The sequence below is a fragment of the Vipera berus genome (genome assembly GCF_964194415.1).
Source record: "Vipera berus genome assembly, chromosome: 5".
NCBI classification, from domain to species: domain Eukaryota; kingdom Metazoa; phylum Chordata; class Lepidosauria; order Squamata; family Viperidae; genus Vipera; species Vipera berus.
The window spans coordinates 92,115,195-92,132,311 of NC_138207.1; the positions used below are offsets into that span (position 1 = coordinate 92,115,195).

The 17,117-nt window shown below is 40.8% G+C and overlaps 1 protein-coding gene across 5 annotated transcripts in view; it reads right to left on the bottom strand.

The window, feature by feature from the left end:
* Positions 1-17,117, bottom strand: part of NFKB2 (nuclear factor kappa B subunit 2) — a 102,552-nt gene that overhangs the window by 74,286 nt on the left and 11,149 nt on the right. For 3 of the 5 annotated variants that reach the window (XM_081329250.1, XM_081329253.1, XM_081329254.1), the window contains 3 exons: positions 3,125-3,286; positions 1,379-1,483; positions 920-1,005 (listed from right to left, as the gene is read on the bottom strand). In XM_081329250.1, the coding sequence (XP_081185376.1) occupies positions 920-1,005; positions 1,379-1,483; positions 3,125-3,286 (353 nt within the window). The remainder of the gene's footprint in view (positions 1-919; positions 1,006-1,378; positions 1,484-3,124; positions 3,287-17,117) is intronic. The other 2 variants (XM_081329251.1, XM_081329252.1) reach the window with 2 other exon arrangements.

Below are 17,117 nucleotides of genomic sequence, written 5' to 3' on the forward strand. Positions count from 1 at the left end.
TTATACTGCACTGGTAAGACGCACTGGAATATTGGATCCAATTTTGATCACGATACAAAAAAGATGTTGAGAGTCTAGAAAGAGTGCAAATAAGAGCAACAAAGATGATTAGGAGACTTGAGGCTAAACCATATGATGAATAGCTATGGGAACTGAGTAAGCCTGGAGAGACTTCTAAAAGGCTTCTTGAGTTCCATAGCTAAATTCATGTTAGTCTAACCAATTATTTATTCTAATCGTGCTGTCCCCTGGTGCACTCCTGCATGGAAAGGACAATAGAGCATAACATGTTCCATTGATTCAATTATTCCACCACTACATGGGCAGTCTCTGTTCAAAGGGCTTTTTTTAATAACTTCCTTCAGCTACGGCTGTTAGAAGAGCATTGAAGAGATCTCTTTTGAACTTTGGGATCATTATGCAACTGAGATAGCTGATTGGTTGAAGAAGATATTCAGAATGGCTCAACAAGGGCTATTCTATTCTATTCTATTCTACTCTAGTCTACGTTCTGACAATCTACTCTATGTTCTAGACAATCACCTGTTTGAGATGGTATAGGTTCTCCTGCTTGAGCAGGGGGCTGGACTAGAAGACCTCTTAGGTTAGGTTAGGTTAGGTTAGGTTAGGTTAGGTTAGGTTAGGTTCTATTCTTACTCTACTCTATTTCCGTTTCTAGGCAGGAATAGCCAGATAGTAATCTCAATGCAAATACATATACAGCTGCCTCTGAAGATAATTCAGAACTAATTAATTCATTATATCGTTCAGGATTACTGTCTGGGACTAGGCAACAGGATTACATAACAGCATTGCTTCATCAGCTGCAATTACTAGTAGTTATTTTTTAAAGCATTTCAAGATTTTATTACTGTTTCCAAAATCATAAAGCACCCCACAGCATCCAATCAATCAATACCTGTTTATGCACATCTGTGGGGGAGAAATCTCCAAAGGCCTGCCAACCATTTTCATCATCTTCATAAAAACGCACTTCAATATCATCTAACAGAGGAGGCAAAAAATGGTAACATTGGACTATTAATACTCATCGCAACCCCACTTTGTCCCATTCACTATTATATTACTGCATTGTTAAATTTATCATATATTGTCCATCATAAAAATTAGGAGATAGTGAGATGCTATCAGGTAGTTGATGACTTCTAGTAGTGTTTCTCCACATCATGCAAGTTAAGAGAAATGTAGTGGTAGACTAGATGAGGGCAAAAAATGAGGCTAATACATTTTGAAAATGGATTTCATTCTCAAGGACAAAGGAAATCAAATGCATGTTTCTAAAAAATAACATTTTTGTATCTATTTCAGAAGTAAAGTACAATGCCAAAAAATAAGCAGGTTTAGATATGGTAGTTACCTTTCTGAACTTTATCACACAGCAAATATACTTCATCTCCACCTCGCACTGAGCCTGCAGTCTTATCCATCCGAGATATTTTTAAATTGGAAGCTCCAGGAGATTCTGTAGAATAAAAAAACTCACAGATATATAAAATTGTTTCTGGAACAATTGTAAAACTATGAAAATGTACTAGATGACTAGATTATAAGGATCATAATTTTGGCTAATTTTAATAGACAGTGAAGAACACAGAACATGAGCAGAAAGATTGCTATTTCAATTTGTGGTAGGTTCTAGACACATTCAGAAGGAAGCAAGAAAATCCTACTAATTCCAAAAAAAATAAAAATAAAATATTAAAAAATATGAAACTCTTCTGCTAAAACTTTGATATGAAGATCAGGATAAAGGAACTTTTCATTTAAGGCCTGAAAGAAAAAGTTTTGTGGTCAAAAGCCATCATTAATGGCATTATTTATTTTCCAGAATACAAATTTTCCTCAAGAGATGGAACAAATCAAGAACTTTTTATCTCTGGGGATATAGTCCAGGGGTAAGCAACCTTGGCTCTTTTATCACTTGTGGACTTCAACTCCCAGAATTCCTGAGCCAGGAATTCTGGGAGTTGAAGTCCACAATTCATAAAAGAGCCAAGGTTGCCTACCCCTGGGATATACTAATTCCAGGCATGGACCTCTCCGACTTCTATCAGCATTTATGGCTACTCAAACAAACAGATGCAAGATGATTCACCTTGCAAATATATTTCATTTAACAAAAAAGAAAAAGGGAAGTCACACAGTTTTAATTTCCTTCTAGCAAAGAAACTCTGCAATACCTGACTGGGGAAAAAGAGAGGAACTACAAGGCATTCTCTTTTTTCCTATCTTATTGCTTCACATTGCACTTTACAACTCACTTAGCAATGGAATTCCCAGTCTCAATTATTATAGTTAACCGGGGACTACCTGTACTACAATTTGAAAGCTCTAAGATTCCTATCAGTGAAATCACTGGATAAGATTGAAAATTTTTAGGAATCTGAGGGCTATAAAAATAGCTTGTGCAAGTTATATGCATTTTATATAAAGGTGATGCAGTGCTTAGGATGCAGTATTGCAGGCTAATTTTGCTGGCTGCCAGCAGTTCAATTCTCACCAGCTCAAGGTTGATTCAGCCTTCCATCCTTCCAAGGTTGATAAAATGAGGACCAAGATTGTTGGGGGCAATACGCTAACTCTGTAAATCACTTAGAGAGGGCTGTAAAGCATGGTGAAGTAGTATATAAGTCTAAGTGCTAATGTTATTGTTAAATTGTCAAAAAAACCATTAAATTGTTTTGCTGCTAAATTTTGGAAATATGACATGGGAGTCTCCAGAGATCACAAAAATGGGACTGCATTTAATCCATGAACTCCTCATTCCAGGTGGGCATGACAGAGGAGAAAATACAATATTCACTGGACCAACAAGGGATCAGAGCCATGTAAGAAGTCTACCAAACTCTTCTAAAAATATGTATTAATATTAGGCTTTTTATCTTCATGGCATAGAAAAATCATCACAATCTGGGTATACAGCAAGATCTAGCTTTTTGTACACATTTTACAGCAGCCTTACAGCAATGCTGTAAATATATGAATATTGAAAAGTACTCACAAATGTACATGTGCAATCCTGCCAAACCCAAATCAGAAATATATTGTGGTAAGTACCCCTAAACCATGTTAAACACAGCTATGGATCAAAAGTAAAACTTACTGCTATCATGAATGGGGTCAGAAATAACAGAATTTAATGCTAAAGTGAAGTTTCCACTACTATCACGAAGATAGGCATTGAACCGTAAACGAACAATGCTGAGATCCATTGTCTTCTTCAACTCTTTTGCCTCTTGTTCAATCAATTCTTGTTCAGATTCTGCTAAAATAGATGCTAAGTTATAAATCCTACAAACACTCCAGCGTCCACATCAAAGCAAAATTTCCTCTAGATACTAAAATCACACGTAAAATATACATCTGAATACAGTATTTTTAAGAAATTAACCTTAATATTTACATTGTTCCCACTCTCCCAATTTCAGATGAACATTTTTCAACAACTAGCAAATTCTAATATTCATACTTTTTCCCTATATAATATAGAAATGATAATGGGCAGAAATAGTTTGCTATGTTCTATTTACAATCTACTTGAAATTGTAGTAGGTTATATTAATTCAGACTAAAATAAATTAAATTAAGAGAATAACAGAGTTGGAAAGATCTTTTAGACCAACCCCCCTGTTCAAGCAGGAGATCTTATACTCTTCCAGACAAGTGGCTGTTCAGTCTTTTCTTAAAGTCCTCCAGTGATCAGGCACGCACAACTTCTGAAGGCAAACCATTTCACTGGTTAATTGTTCTCACTGTTAGGAAATTTCTCTTTAGTTCTAGGTTGCTTCTCTCCTTGATTAGTTTCCATCCATTGTTTCCTGTCTTGCCTTCTGGTGCCTGGAAAATAGGTTGACTCCCTCTTCTTTGTGGCAGCCCCTCAAATATTGGAACACTGCTATCATGTCACCCCAATCCTTCTTTTCAGTAGAATAGATAAATCCAATTCCTGCAACTATTCTTTATACATTTTAGCCTCCAGTCCCCTAATTATCTTTACTGCTCTTTTGTGCACTCTTTCCAAAGTCTTTACATCTTTTTTATTATATGGTGATCAAAACTGGACACAGTATTGATCTTACTAAGGCTTTATTAAGGGGTACTAATAGTTCACGGGATTGTGATTCTATTAATGCAACCTAGGATTACACCAGAATCAACATCATCCTCACCATCATCCCCCAGTGAGACACTACCTTGACATGGTTGTGGGGCTTGTGTGCTCTGAGGAAGATGAGAGCTATGCCAGAGATTCAACCATACTGGACAGGTCTCATCAGAGGAATCAGACAAGAGTGTCTCTCCCATAAAAAATATGTAAATTTCAGAAAGCCATACGAGCTCGGATGTCGCCCAGGTTAACAAGGTCCACAACAAATGTTGGAGTTCCTGGATATCTGGTAAAAATGGGCTACAGGACTCAGGACAGTTGGCTGAGCAACCAGCTGCAGAACTACTGGAAGAAAAGGTGTTTACCCGTTGCAAATATACAGTGATTGAAAACAAAGAAACAATGATCTGTTATTACAGATCAAGTCCAACAAGAAGAGGATATTTGAAACGAATGCACCAGTTCTGGAAAGAACAACGTTCAGAATCAGAAATAACAGAACAGAGCCTAGCAGATCAATGTCAATTTATACGATGAAATAAAGGATTCACAGAGGCAGAATTAGAAGAACTGCAAAGGTTTACCTAGGGCAAAGAAATCAAAGCCTTGACAGAAATAACTCAAAACGTAGAGGCAAATCAGGGGGAATCCAGTAGAGATATACAACTGTTTTCATTGGAAACAGGCACCCTCTCCTCTGCCTCAGGAGGAACAAAGCCCCCTAACTAAAGAAGTAAAAGAATTGAAACAAATAACTGAGCATCTATAACAGCACAAAAACATCAGAATAAGGCTGCCTGCATTGAAGCTTATTCCAGAAACAACTAGCACAAGCATTAAAAGATGCAAATACTGCAATATGAAGTATAAGCGATAGCGATCCCCATGGTGATTGGGAATGGCGGCAGATGAACAGAGGGCCATATCGTAATCTGGGATCACGCCCCTGCTATTTTCGAGCTGTGGCGCGCTCCAACCCTCTGGCTCTCACCTGCTCTACCAGGGAAGGGGGAGGGCAGACACCTGAGCTCAGGCTGATCTATTTGAATGCCAGGTCTGTTGTGAATAAAGCTCCCCTCATCCGTGATTTGATCGAGGACACAGACCTGGCATGCATCACGGAAACTTGGTTGGGCCCAGAGGGAGGGGTCCCTCTGATTGACTTATGCCCTCCAGGTTTCCGTGTGCTGCATCAACCTCGGGCTCAGGGTAGGGGAGGTGGCGTGGCAGTCGTTATTAGAGAGACCCTCCGTCCACGGGAGGCCACTGCCCCTCAGATAGACGGATGTGAGTCCCTCCTCTTAAGGTGGGGTACTGGTGGTCAGTTGGACCTGCTGCTTGCATACCTCTCTCCAAGCTGCGTAGCAACGGCTCTGCCCGGGCTACTTGACGCCCTCTCGGGATTGGCGGTTGAATTTCCCAGACTTATGGTTCTGGGAGATTTTAATCTGCCTTCCCTGGGCGGTTCGTCGGAGGTGGCCCGAGAGTTCATGGCTTCCATGATGGCCATGGACCTGACCCAAATTATTCAGGACCCAACTCACAAGGGGGGAAACATGCCTGATCTTATTTTTATCTCTGGGCAGTGGCTTAAATGGTCTGGGGGGGGTTACTCCAACATCTCAACCCCTTTCATGGACAGACCATTATCTCCTGCGGTTGGGCCTCCGTCAAGTCACTCCCCGCTACCGGGAGGCGGAACCGACCAGAAGGTTCCGTCCCAGGCGCCTGATGGACCCAGACAGGTTCCAGACGGTGCTTGGATTGATTCCTACCTCCTCTCCCACAGCCCGGTCGAGTCCTTAGTTAATGCCTGGCAACAGGCTGCGTCGAAGGCTCTTGACCACATTGTGCCTTTGCGGCCTCTGACCCGGCGCAAGTCCCGGCTTGCTCCTTGGTTTTCCAAGGACCTGCGGGAGATGAAACGCCGGAGAAGGGGCCTAGAAAGCGTTTGGAGAACCAGTCGGTCCGAGTCTGACCGAAAACAGTTAAGATCTTTTTCTAGATCTTATCTTGTGGCAATGGAGGTGGCAAAGCATGCTTACTTCACCACCCTCATTGCGTCCGCAGATAACCGCCCAGCCGCCCTGTTTAGGGTGACCCGCTCCCTTTTAAATCAAGGGACGGGAGAGGACCCCTTACGAGGATGGGCCGAGGAATTTAGTAAATATCTGGTGGACAAAATTGCTCAGATTCGGGCTGGTCTGGACTCTGACTGGGCAGTATCTGACGAGAGGAAAATGATGGGTTTGGCCGAGAACATTTGGGAAGAGTTTGATCCTGTGACTCCGGATGAAGTGGACAGGATCATGGGGAAATTAAGTGCCGCCACATGTCTGTTGGACCCGTGTCCCTCCTGGCTGGTCTATGCGTCTCGGGAGGTTACACGAGGCTGGCTCCTAGCAGTTATCAATGCCTCACTGAGTGAAGGGTACTGTTCTGTACCAGCCTGCTACCGGCCTTGCAGAAAGGCAACCCCTGTACAAACGGTAGAGACTGGAAAACAACTGAGGCTGGAAGGCGTCTGCCAAGTTTAATTCACAAGCAAAACAACAGAACAAGAAACAAAACACCGGAACTGTGATCCTCAAACGGAGCGGTTGCTTTCAGCAACCAGCCCTTCCCCAAACACTCTCTTTATTAGAGTTCAGGGCGTGGCCTCCCTGTGCCTCCTTCCGAGGAGTCCCACAGCCTTTCTCTGCTTGTTCCTGCTTGACTGCCTCCTGCGTCGGGCGTCCTTGAACAGGGCCAGCTGTGGGTCATCATCATCCGCACTGTCGGGCTCGCGCAGCTGAGAAGAGGGCCCTGGCTGGGGGCTCTGCGAAGCCTCCAAGCCATCATCAGCAAGTTCGTCTTCAACACCCTCCTCCTCCCCCTCGTCTGAGTCATCCGAGACATCCGAGCCGGCTGCCGGACCCACAGGCTGGCCCTGAATCACAACAGGTACCTCCCTGCCGCCTTGAAAGAGGCGGTGGTAAGGCCCCTCCTCAAGAAACCTGCATTGGATCCAGCTATTTTAAATAACTTTCGTCCTGTCTCCAACCTTCGCTTTCTTGTGAAGGTTGTTGAGACCGTGGTGGCACGGCAGCTCCCTTTGGTCCTGGAGGAAACTGAGTATCTGGATCCGTACCAATTGGGTTTCAGGCCCGGGTATAGCACAGAGACGGCATTGGTCACGCTGGTGAATGATCTCTGGCGGGCCCGAGATAGGGGTTATTCCTCTGTCCTGGTCCTATTAGATCTCTCAGCAGCTTTTGATACCATCGACCACAGTATCTTGCTGCGTCGTCTTGAGGGGTTAGGAGTGGGAGGCACCGTTTTGCGGTGGTTCTCCTCCTACCTCTCGGGCCGTTCACAGACGGTGTTGGCAGGGGGGAAGAGGTCAACCCCTAGGCCCCTTAGCTGTGGGGTGCCTCAGGGGTCGGTACTCTCGCCTCTCCTGTTCAACATCTATATGAGGCCGCTGGGTGAGATCATCCGTGGCTTTGGGGTGAGGTATCATCAATATGCTGATGATACCCAGCTTTTCATCTCCACCCCGAACCAACCCAGTGATGCCCTCGATGTGATGTCCCGTTGCCTGGAAGCGGTACAGATTTGGATGGGAAAGAACAGGCTCTGGTTCAACTCAGCCAAGACTGAGTGGCTTTACATACTGGCATCTCGTTTAGTCCAAGAGGTTCCATCTTTGGTTATAGGAGGAGAGATGTTACCTCCCGTTGATAGAGCACGCAATCTAGGCGTCCTCCTGGATTCACGACTCAGTTTTGAAGATCATATTGGAGTCGTGGCTAGGGGGGGCATTTGCCCAGGTTCGCCTGGTACGCCAGTTGCGCCCCTTTCTGGACTGAGATGACCTACGTACAGTCACCCACGCACTCGTTACCTCCCGTATAGATTACTGCAATGCTCTCTACATGGGGCTACCCTTGAAGACCACCCGGAGGCTTCAGCTGGTTCAGAGTGCGGCCGTGCGGGTAGTGATGGGAGCACCCCGATACTCCCATATTACACCCTTCCTGCATGAGCTGCATTGGTTACCGGTTGTCCTCCGGGTGAGATTTAAGGTGCTGGTACTTACCTTTAAAGCCCTACATGGCTTAGGCCCGGGATAGTTGCAGGACCATCTGCTGCCGGGAACGACTTCCCATCGCCCAGTACGTTCACACAGAGAAGGCCTCCTCAGGGTACCATCGGCTAGACAATGTCGGCTGGCGACCCCCAGGGGGAGAGCCTTCTCTGTGGGAGCGCCAACCCTATGGAACCAGCTCCCCCCCCCGAGCTTCGGATGGCCCCAGATCTCCAGTCCTTTCGCCGCGGCTTCAAAACTCTCCTTTTCCACCTGGCTGACCTGGACTGACAGGGATTTTAATTATGTTTTTAATTTTTAACTCTAATTTTTAATTTATTTTAATTTTAATTTTAATTTATTCTACAGGGGCCATTAATTTAATTTTTATTTTAACTTCTGTATTATTGTATGTTATTGTTGTTAGCCGCCCTGAGTCCTTCGGGAGATAGGGCGGCATATAAGTCCCAATAATAAATAAATAAATAAATAAATAAATAAATAAATAAATAAATAAATAAATAAGCACCAACTTATTGCAAGAAACAAACCAACTAATAAACAGCACAGCTGCAGTTATAACTGAATACTTGGGATGCAAAGAAGAAGAAAAAAACCAAACAGTGCCCCACAAAAATGGAAGATTAGACTGGAAAATAAGATCAGCAATAAGGCTGATCAGAATCAAGCAAGCGAGAACAGATACACGAAAAGAAACTGAAGAACAAGAAGACCAAAGAATATCTAATCAAGAAATACCACTTAGAAACGAGGAAGATTAAGGAAGCACTGGAAATAATAAAGCAGCAAATAACAGCTATAGCCAAGAAGATCAGCAAATACGAAGCTCGAATTGCAAATTATAGGCAGAACCTCCCATTTCAATCCAATCAGAAACATTTCTATCAATCCATCAATGGAGAAACTGCAGTGAATCAGTCAGTACCTGACAAGGGAGAAGCAGTGCAGCTCTGGGCACAAATATTGAATAACCCAAAGAAATACGACGACGCAGCTTGGTGAAAAGAGGTGGATAAGAATAAAAAAAAGAAGTTGAAATGGAAGAACTAGTAACAACAGCAGAAATTGTAGAGAAAAGAGCAAGGAAGAATTGGTCAGCACTAGGTGAAGATGAGCTGCATGGTTTTTGGTTGAAACTTCTAACTCAGGGCTTTTCAACCTTTTCACCCATTGTACCACCTTTAGGATACGACAACATCTGAGTACCACCAGTCGCCTAGCAAGGTGTCAAAAACTTGATGACCAAAAAAAAGAGGGATGATGTTGTAAGTCCTCGACTTACAACAGTTCACTTAGTGACTGTTTGAAGTTACAATGGCACTGAAAAAAGTGCCCCCCAAGCCACAGCCGAGCAAGACACCTGCCTGCCTGCCCGCTGGCGCTCTTCCTCCTGTCCAAGGTTTTCATTGTTGTGAGCATTTCTGTTGAGGATTGGTAGCGGGGGTGGGGTGGGGTTGTTTGGTTTTTATTCCCGTCTGCTGGGTGGTTGCAGCAGGTTTTGGTCACTTCACATGATCCTGGGACACTATGACCGTCATAAATATGAATCAGTTGCCAAGTATCTGAATGTAAATCATAAGACCCTGGAGATGCTGCAACATTCCAGTTGATTGGTGCTTCCACTGAGCCCTGACAGCCCTGCAGCTCCAGCCATCTCTCAGGCTTGTGCGGTGCTGCCACCAGTTCAGCTCATCCGCCCCCCCCCCCGCTACTTTTGTAGGATGGTCACATACCACCTGCCAGGTGCCAATGTACCACAAGTGGTACCCGTACCACTGGTTGAAAAGCCCTGATCTAACTGGTCTATACTCACTCATTGCCCAACAATTTAACAACATACAACAACATACTACAAGGAAATGCAATTGAAATGTAGCATGGACTACAAAAAACATTGAATTCTCTGCCACATTACTGGATAATCAAGCGTCTAGAAATAACAGAAGTCAGTAGAAACATCAGAAACTTTGTGCAAAGATCAAGGGCAGAATGGAAGAAACAGACAATGGTGAGAGACTGGGAGAGGTTAATATCAAGAGAGGAATATTTCGGCTTCCGGTTTTCGATTGAAGTCCTGGCAGACATGTGGAGAGATCGTCTCCCCCACCGTCTGGTTTTCTCCTGCCGGGGGACCCTGAAAAGGGTTGAAAGTCACCCTGGAGGGGCGGCGAGCGTGAAGAGGACCCCTGAGTGATCGCAGAAGGGCGGCATCCCTCCCATTTGACCCTAGGCAGCTCTTCGAACTGACAAGGAAAAGATTGGCCGTTTATGGCTCATTATTAAGCTGCAGACAGCCAGGCCAAACTTACTAACAAGCACTTGAAAGCAATGTGAAGAAATTGGGCGAGATTTTATCTTCTCTGCATCCCGAGTATTTTTCCTGTTAAAAGCTTCTTTAAAAATTTTTTCCCACCCTCTAAAATGGCAGCATCTGATTACTTAGAGCAGACATGTCAAACACAAGGCCTGGGGGCCGGATCCGGCCCGCAAAATGGTTTCATGTGGCCCGCGAAGCCATCCTGGAAACAGTGAGGGAACGGCCCCCACTGCCTTGGCCCTGGCCCAGAGACCCTCCTTCTGCCAGAGACCCTCAGATCTGTCCCACTCCTGCCCAGGCCTCATAGGCACCCTTGATGCAAACGATGTAGAGTTGGCCGTGCCCACCCAGTAGGCCATACGCTCTAGCCACGCCTACCCAATAGGCCACGCCCACCCAGACCATACCCACCCAGCCCCCTGAGGGCAACCGCAATGCTGATGCGGCCCTCAATGAAATTGAGTTTGACACCCCTGACTTAGAGGAAACAAAGCTTTGAAAAAATCAACTTAATATAACTGGATTTTATTTCTTGTTTGGAATTTGACAACCCAAAAAATTCCTATTCTTATTGGAATTTGTCACTTTGTTTTATTTCCAAAAAAGAATTTAAAGTAGATAAGATTTTAATTTGGGATTTGAAAAAGACTCTAAATGCTATCGGGGATATTTTGTGGTGAGCTTGGCACAACAGTTTTATTACTTTATTACTCTGACAAAGAGACTTGTTTGCAGCCCATTTCTGACTTTGGTTTTATTTACCACAAACTTAGCTTTGAGAGAACAACTGGGCAGTGAGACTGGCTTTTAGGAACAGTGGAGGTAAACATTTACTTTCTTAATAAATAGTCTCCACCAGAAAGATCATTTTTAACTATGCCAGAAATGGAGGATGACTTCCAGATTCGGGATATGTTTAAACCTATCCTTGAAGCTATTTTTCTAAATATTGAGAAATTTAAAGCTAATTTGAAAGACAAAGGTGCCAGCTTACCTCCAGATTGCAGCTAGAAAACTACTAACCGAAAAAACAACAGAAGTGGAACAACTGAACACCAACACAGAGGACTCTACAGAACAACAAACACAGTCTACTGAAAATCCATATAATGACACAATAATTTCAAAACTGGAAGTAACTTTCAATGAAAACAAGAAACCTGAGAAAGAAAAAGACCAGATCGAATTGAAGACAACTATACCAGAACAAACATGGGGATCTGGGAGATTAAGGTGACTTAATGATTATAAATGGGCCAGATGTCTTAGAAAATTAGCAACTAGATGGTCTCCTTTAATCCACATAATATACACAAGAATGAAGAGAGACCTATCTGATGATTTAAAAGCATTGATATGCAAACCTGGCTGGCAAAAGAAGAAAGCTAGAAATAGGTTGAAAAACTGGAGGGCCCTGTTTTATTAGAGAGGATCCTACACTGTCAGTTAGTGGGCTAAAGGAGGATTTTGAAATAAAAGGAAATTTGAGTACTAGATTTAAAATAGTCAGAAAGTAGTAAAAAACAGGGGATTAATTGGTTCAATAGTGAAGGTTTAGATTAACAAGAGAAATTTAAATTAACTATAAGAAAATAGGTTTGAATTATTGATTAGCCCAGTGTATATAGATGATGGATCTGAACTAATAAGATACTCTATTATTAAGGTGATGGTTTATTAGGATTGGAAGTAGAAAATGTTTTTTTTATTGAAAAGTTTTACATTTTGAATACAACCCCCCCTCCTCCCCCTCCCCTCTCCCCAACCCCCCCTCCCCTCCCCCCGACTTCCCAGAGCTGAATACAGGGTATAATAATACAAACAAGCATAATCTAAAATATGCTAACAAAAATAAAACATTAACTTCTATCGCAATTTAACTCTCCATAGTCAAAATATTAATGAAATAACTAACTAGTTATACATCACAAAAATCCACTACTTATTCAAATGCTAAATGAAACTTTTTAGTACCATATTTATTCTGAATATATTCAATCCATCTTCTCCATTCCACAATGTATCTCTGTTGCGATTGATCTTTCAAATATGCTGAAATCTTTGCGATTTCCGCCAAGTTAGAAACTTTCAAAGTCCACTCTTCTATAGTCGGCAGTTCTTCCTTCTTCCAATATTGTGCTACTAAAAGTCTCGCTGCCATAATTAAATTCAACATCAACTTTAAATCCATAACAGTAGTATCTGTAATAATACCCAATAAAAACAACTGCGGAGAAAACTTTATCCTTTTCTTAAATATCTTTTGCATATTCCACCAAATTTTAATCCAAAAAGCTTTAACCTTTTTACAAGTCCACCATATATGAAAATACGTTGCATCCTCACAGCCACACGAATTGGGCTGGCAATTCGGATACATACTTGCTAATTTTTTAGGATCTAAGTGCCACCTATAAAACATTTTATAAAAATTCTCTTAAATTTTGGGCCTGTGTAAATTTAACATTTCTAACCCAAATCTTTTCCCAAGTGTCCATTGTTATAACTTCTTGAAAATTCTGGGCTCACTTTATCATACAATCTTTAACAGGTTCCGTTTCTGAATCAATTTCTATCAATGCATTATATATCCTTTTTATATGTGCTTGACCTTGATCTCTATTTTGTTTTACCAAATTTTCATCAGTCATCGAAAAGCCAACTTCCTGGTCCTCTTTCCATCTTGCCTGTAACTGCCCATACTGGAACCAAGTTTGTACAATCTTTTCTTCTTTTAAGATATTATATGGCTTTAATTGCCATACATTCCTCTCTAAACTTAAGATTTCCTTATATGTAGTCTCATCATGTTTAAATCCCACATTTATATTTTCTATTGCATGTTTAGGTATTGCCCAGATTGGTATCTTATAATTTAACTTATATCTATACTTTTTCCAAACTCGCAACAAAGCATACCTTAAAATATGTATCTTAAACACATTATCCACCTTCTTATCATACAATAAATATGCATGCCAACCAAATAACAAATCATGACCCTCAAGATTTAATAATCTCCCTTGTGTTAAATTAAACCAGTCACTTATCGATGACAAAGCAGCAGCCTCATAATCTAATTTAAAATTAGGCATTTTAAGACCACCTCTTTCACGCGTATCTTGCATTATCTTAAATTTAACTCGTGGCTTTTTCCCTGCCCAGACAAATTTATTAATTCCTTTTTGCCATCCCTCCAAATTTAAATCCTTTTTAAGTATAGGTATCATTTGAAATAAAAATAAAAATTTTGGCAAAACACTCATTTTCACTGCTGCAATTCTTCCCAATAAAGACAATCTAATTCTTTTTGTATTTTCCCCCATAACATTTCATAATTATTTTTGTATAACTTCACATTTGAGGCTGACAAGTATATCCCCAAATATTTAATCTTTTTAACTATTTCAAATCCCGTTAGCTCTTCTAGAGCAGCCTTTTGTGGTGCAGTCATATTCTTAGACAATATTTTAGTTTTTTGTGTGTTTATCTTGAATCCAGAAACTTTCCCATATAACATTATTATCTCCATCAGTTCTACAACTGAATAATCCGGCTGAGTTACTGTAATAACCAGGTCATCCGCAAATGCCCTCAATCTATAATCCTGATCTCTTATTTGAATTCCCCTAATTTTATTGGATTCTCGTATTTTAATCAGTAAAATTTCCAATGTTAAAACAAACAATAAAGGTGACAGCGGACACCCCTGTCTTGTACCCTTTTCAATATTGCATGATTCTGTCAAACTGTTATTTACTATTATACGAGCTGTTTGCTTCTGAAATATTGCCCTAATTGGTTGTAAAAAATTTTCCCCAAATTCCATTTTCTCTAATACTTTTGTCAAAAATTGCCAGTCCAATTGATCAAAAGCTTTTTCAGCATCCAAAAAGATCAGCGCTGCGGGGATCTGATTATTTCTTTCCAAAAATTCCAATAAATCTACAATATGTCTCACATTATTCTTCATTTGCCTTCCACTTATAAATCCAGTTTGATCACTATGAATCACTTGTTGCATTACCTTCATTAATCTGTTGGCCAAAATTTTTGCAAATATCTTATAGTCAGTATTTAAAAGAGATATTGGTCTGTAATTTTTGGCTTGGGTAGCATCCTGATCTTCCTTCGGGATCAACAAAATAAAAGCAGTTTTCCACGATGGAGGCACTCCTCCTCCCAATTGAATTGTCTTAAACAATTCTCTTAAAGGTTCCACCATTTCTAACTGTAAATTTTTATAATAAACGGCAGTCAAACTGTCAGTTCCCGGTGCTTTACCTATTTTTAATTGTTTAATTGCTAGAAAAATTTCTTCATCAGTTATCAATTGGTTCATCCCTTCCTTTTGTTCTTGCGTAAGAACAGGAATATTAGCATTCATCAAATATCCATCTATATCTACATCTCTAATCTTATCTCTAGCATACAGCTTAGAATAAAAATCAACAAAAGTCTTTTTAATGAGGTTCTGCTGGTATACTACTTTACCCTTATGTTCTATTCTATCTATATTACGAGCTCTTTGCTTCTTCCTTAACAAGTAAGCTAACCATCTACCTGGTTTATTTGCATTACAAAAAGTGTTATGTCTAGCATACCGTAAGTTAGTTGCCACTTGATCTGCCATTAACATATCAAACTGACCCCTTAGTAAGGTAATTACCTCTTTGATCTTCCCATCAAATGGATTCAGAATTAAAGCCTTTTCTTTTTCCTTAATTTCCTCCTCTAATTCTTTCCTCTTAAATTCCAATTTACGTCTGTTTATTGTTCAAATATATTAATACACCTCTCATATAAGCTTTACTTGCATCCCAAACCATCTCAATAGTAGTACCTTTGTGCATATTAATTGTAAAAAATTCATCTGTTTTTTACACTCTTCCACATTTTCTTGGTATCTAAACAAATTTTCATTTAAACGCCAAGACCGTCTGCCTCCATTATCTTTTTCTATCTCCAACCATACTGGACTATAATCAGATATAGTTCTTGGACAAATCTTGATCTTCTTAATCCTAGAAAAAAATCATTAGTAATTAATACAAAATCGATCCTGGAGAAAGATTGATGCCTGTCGGAGAAAAAAGTAAAGTCTTTTTCTTGCAAGTTCCTTTCTCTCCAAACATCTCTCAATTCCAAGTCCTCCTTCATCTCAAAAAAAGATTTAGGCAATTTAGCATGACTTGGCTTGCTCTTAAAAAGACCTCCCTTGTCCATTTGTACATCCAAGACGCCATTCCAGTCTCCCATAAAAATACAAGATTTATAATCCCACTGAATAATCTTGTTGTGTAATAAATTGTAAAAATCTCCTTGGTGTTGATTAGGGGCATATAATCCAACCAAAAGCGTTTTCTTGCCTTCTATTAATAATTCAATTCTAACATATCTTCCTTGTTTGTCTGCTTCAATTAAACTCGCTGTTAAAGTATTCTTGACATAAATAACAACTCCATTTTTCTTATCAGGTGCAGAAGCAATAAACTGTGTACCCAACCTAAAGTTTACCAAGTACTTTTGATCAACCGCTTGAATATGTGTTTCCTGCAAACAGATAACATCATTTTTAAATTGCTTTAAATATTGAAATACTTTCTTTCTCTTATGTGGTGAATTTAGACCATTAACATTCCAAGTTAGAAGCTTTGTCGCCATCTTTTGCGACCTGAAGCTTTTGGAGTGCCTCTTCCAACATCTCCTGCACTCTTTTTGGCCTCGCTCCTCCCACTGCTTCACTGTAAGTAAGTTTTTGAGATGCAATCATAACTCTCTGCTGTTCTTGCTCTTGCCTCATTCATCTAGCTGCAGCGCGTGTCATTCTTTGGTCTCTGACCTCCTCCACTGATACTGAAATATGATCCACTCCTGTAACTTTCTGGAATTCTCCATCTTTCAGCTGCGTAGCTCCTTTAGCACCTTGTATACTTTCACTTTGTGGTTGACACTCTCCTTCACCATTCTTCCTTTTAGATTCCAGAAGTGGTATGGGGCCTGCCTTCAGAATATTGGCATAAAAATCACATGCCTGTAAAACTGTGAGAAGACGGTATCTCATGCCTGCGTGCATCACCACCATACCTACTGGTATCTCCCATCTAAACTGGATATCCCGCCTTCTTAATTCTTCTGCGAGAAAAGCAAATTCTTTCCTTCTCCTTAAAATTCTTGGAGGGATCTCTTTTAAAATTAAAACTTCTTGCTCTGCAACTGTAAATTTATTATTATAAAAAGCTTGAATAACTTCATTTCTAATTGCTCTCTTTGTAAAATAAACCACCACATCTCTAGGTAGCTTCCTTTGTCTTGCAATCCAGGAATTAACACAAAATATTTTATCTATATCCACCATAATATCTTCTGCTGAACACCCCCAAACCTCCTCAAGAGCTTCTGAAACCACTTTTCTCAAATTTTCTTTAGGGTCTTCCTTCAGCCCTCTAATTCTCACAGCAAACTCCATCTCTCTATGCTGGACTAATAGTAAATCGTCATCAATCTTTTCCATCACTGTTTCAGCATCCGTCATTTTGGCATCTAGTCTCATATTATTTTGACTCAAATCTTCCACTTTC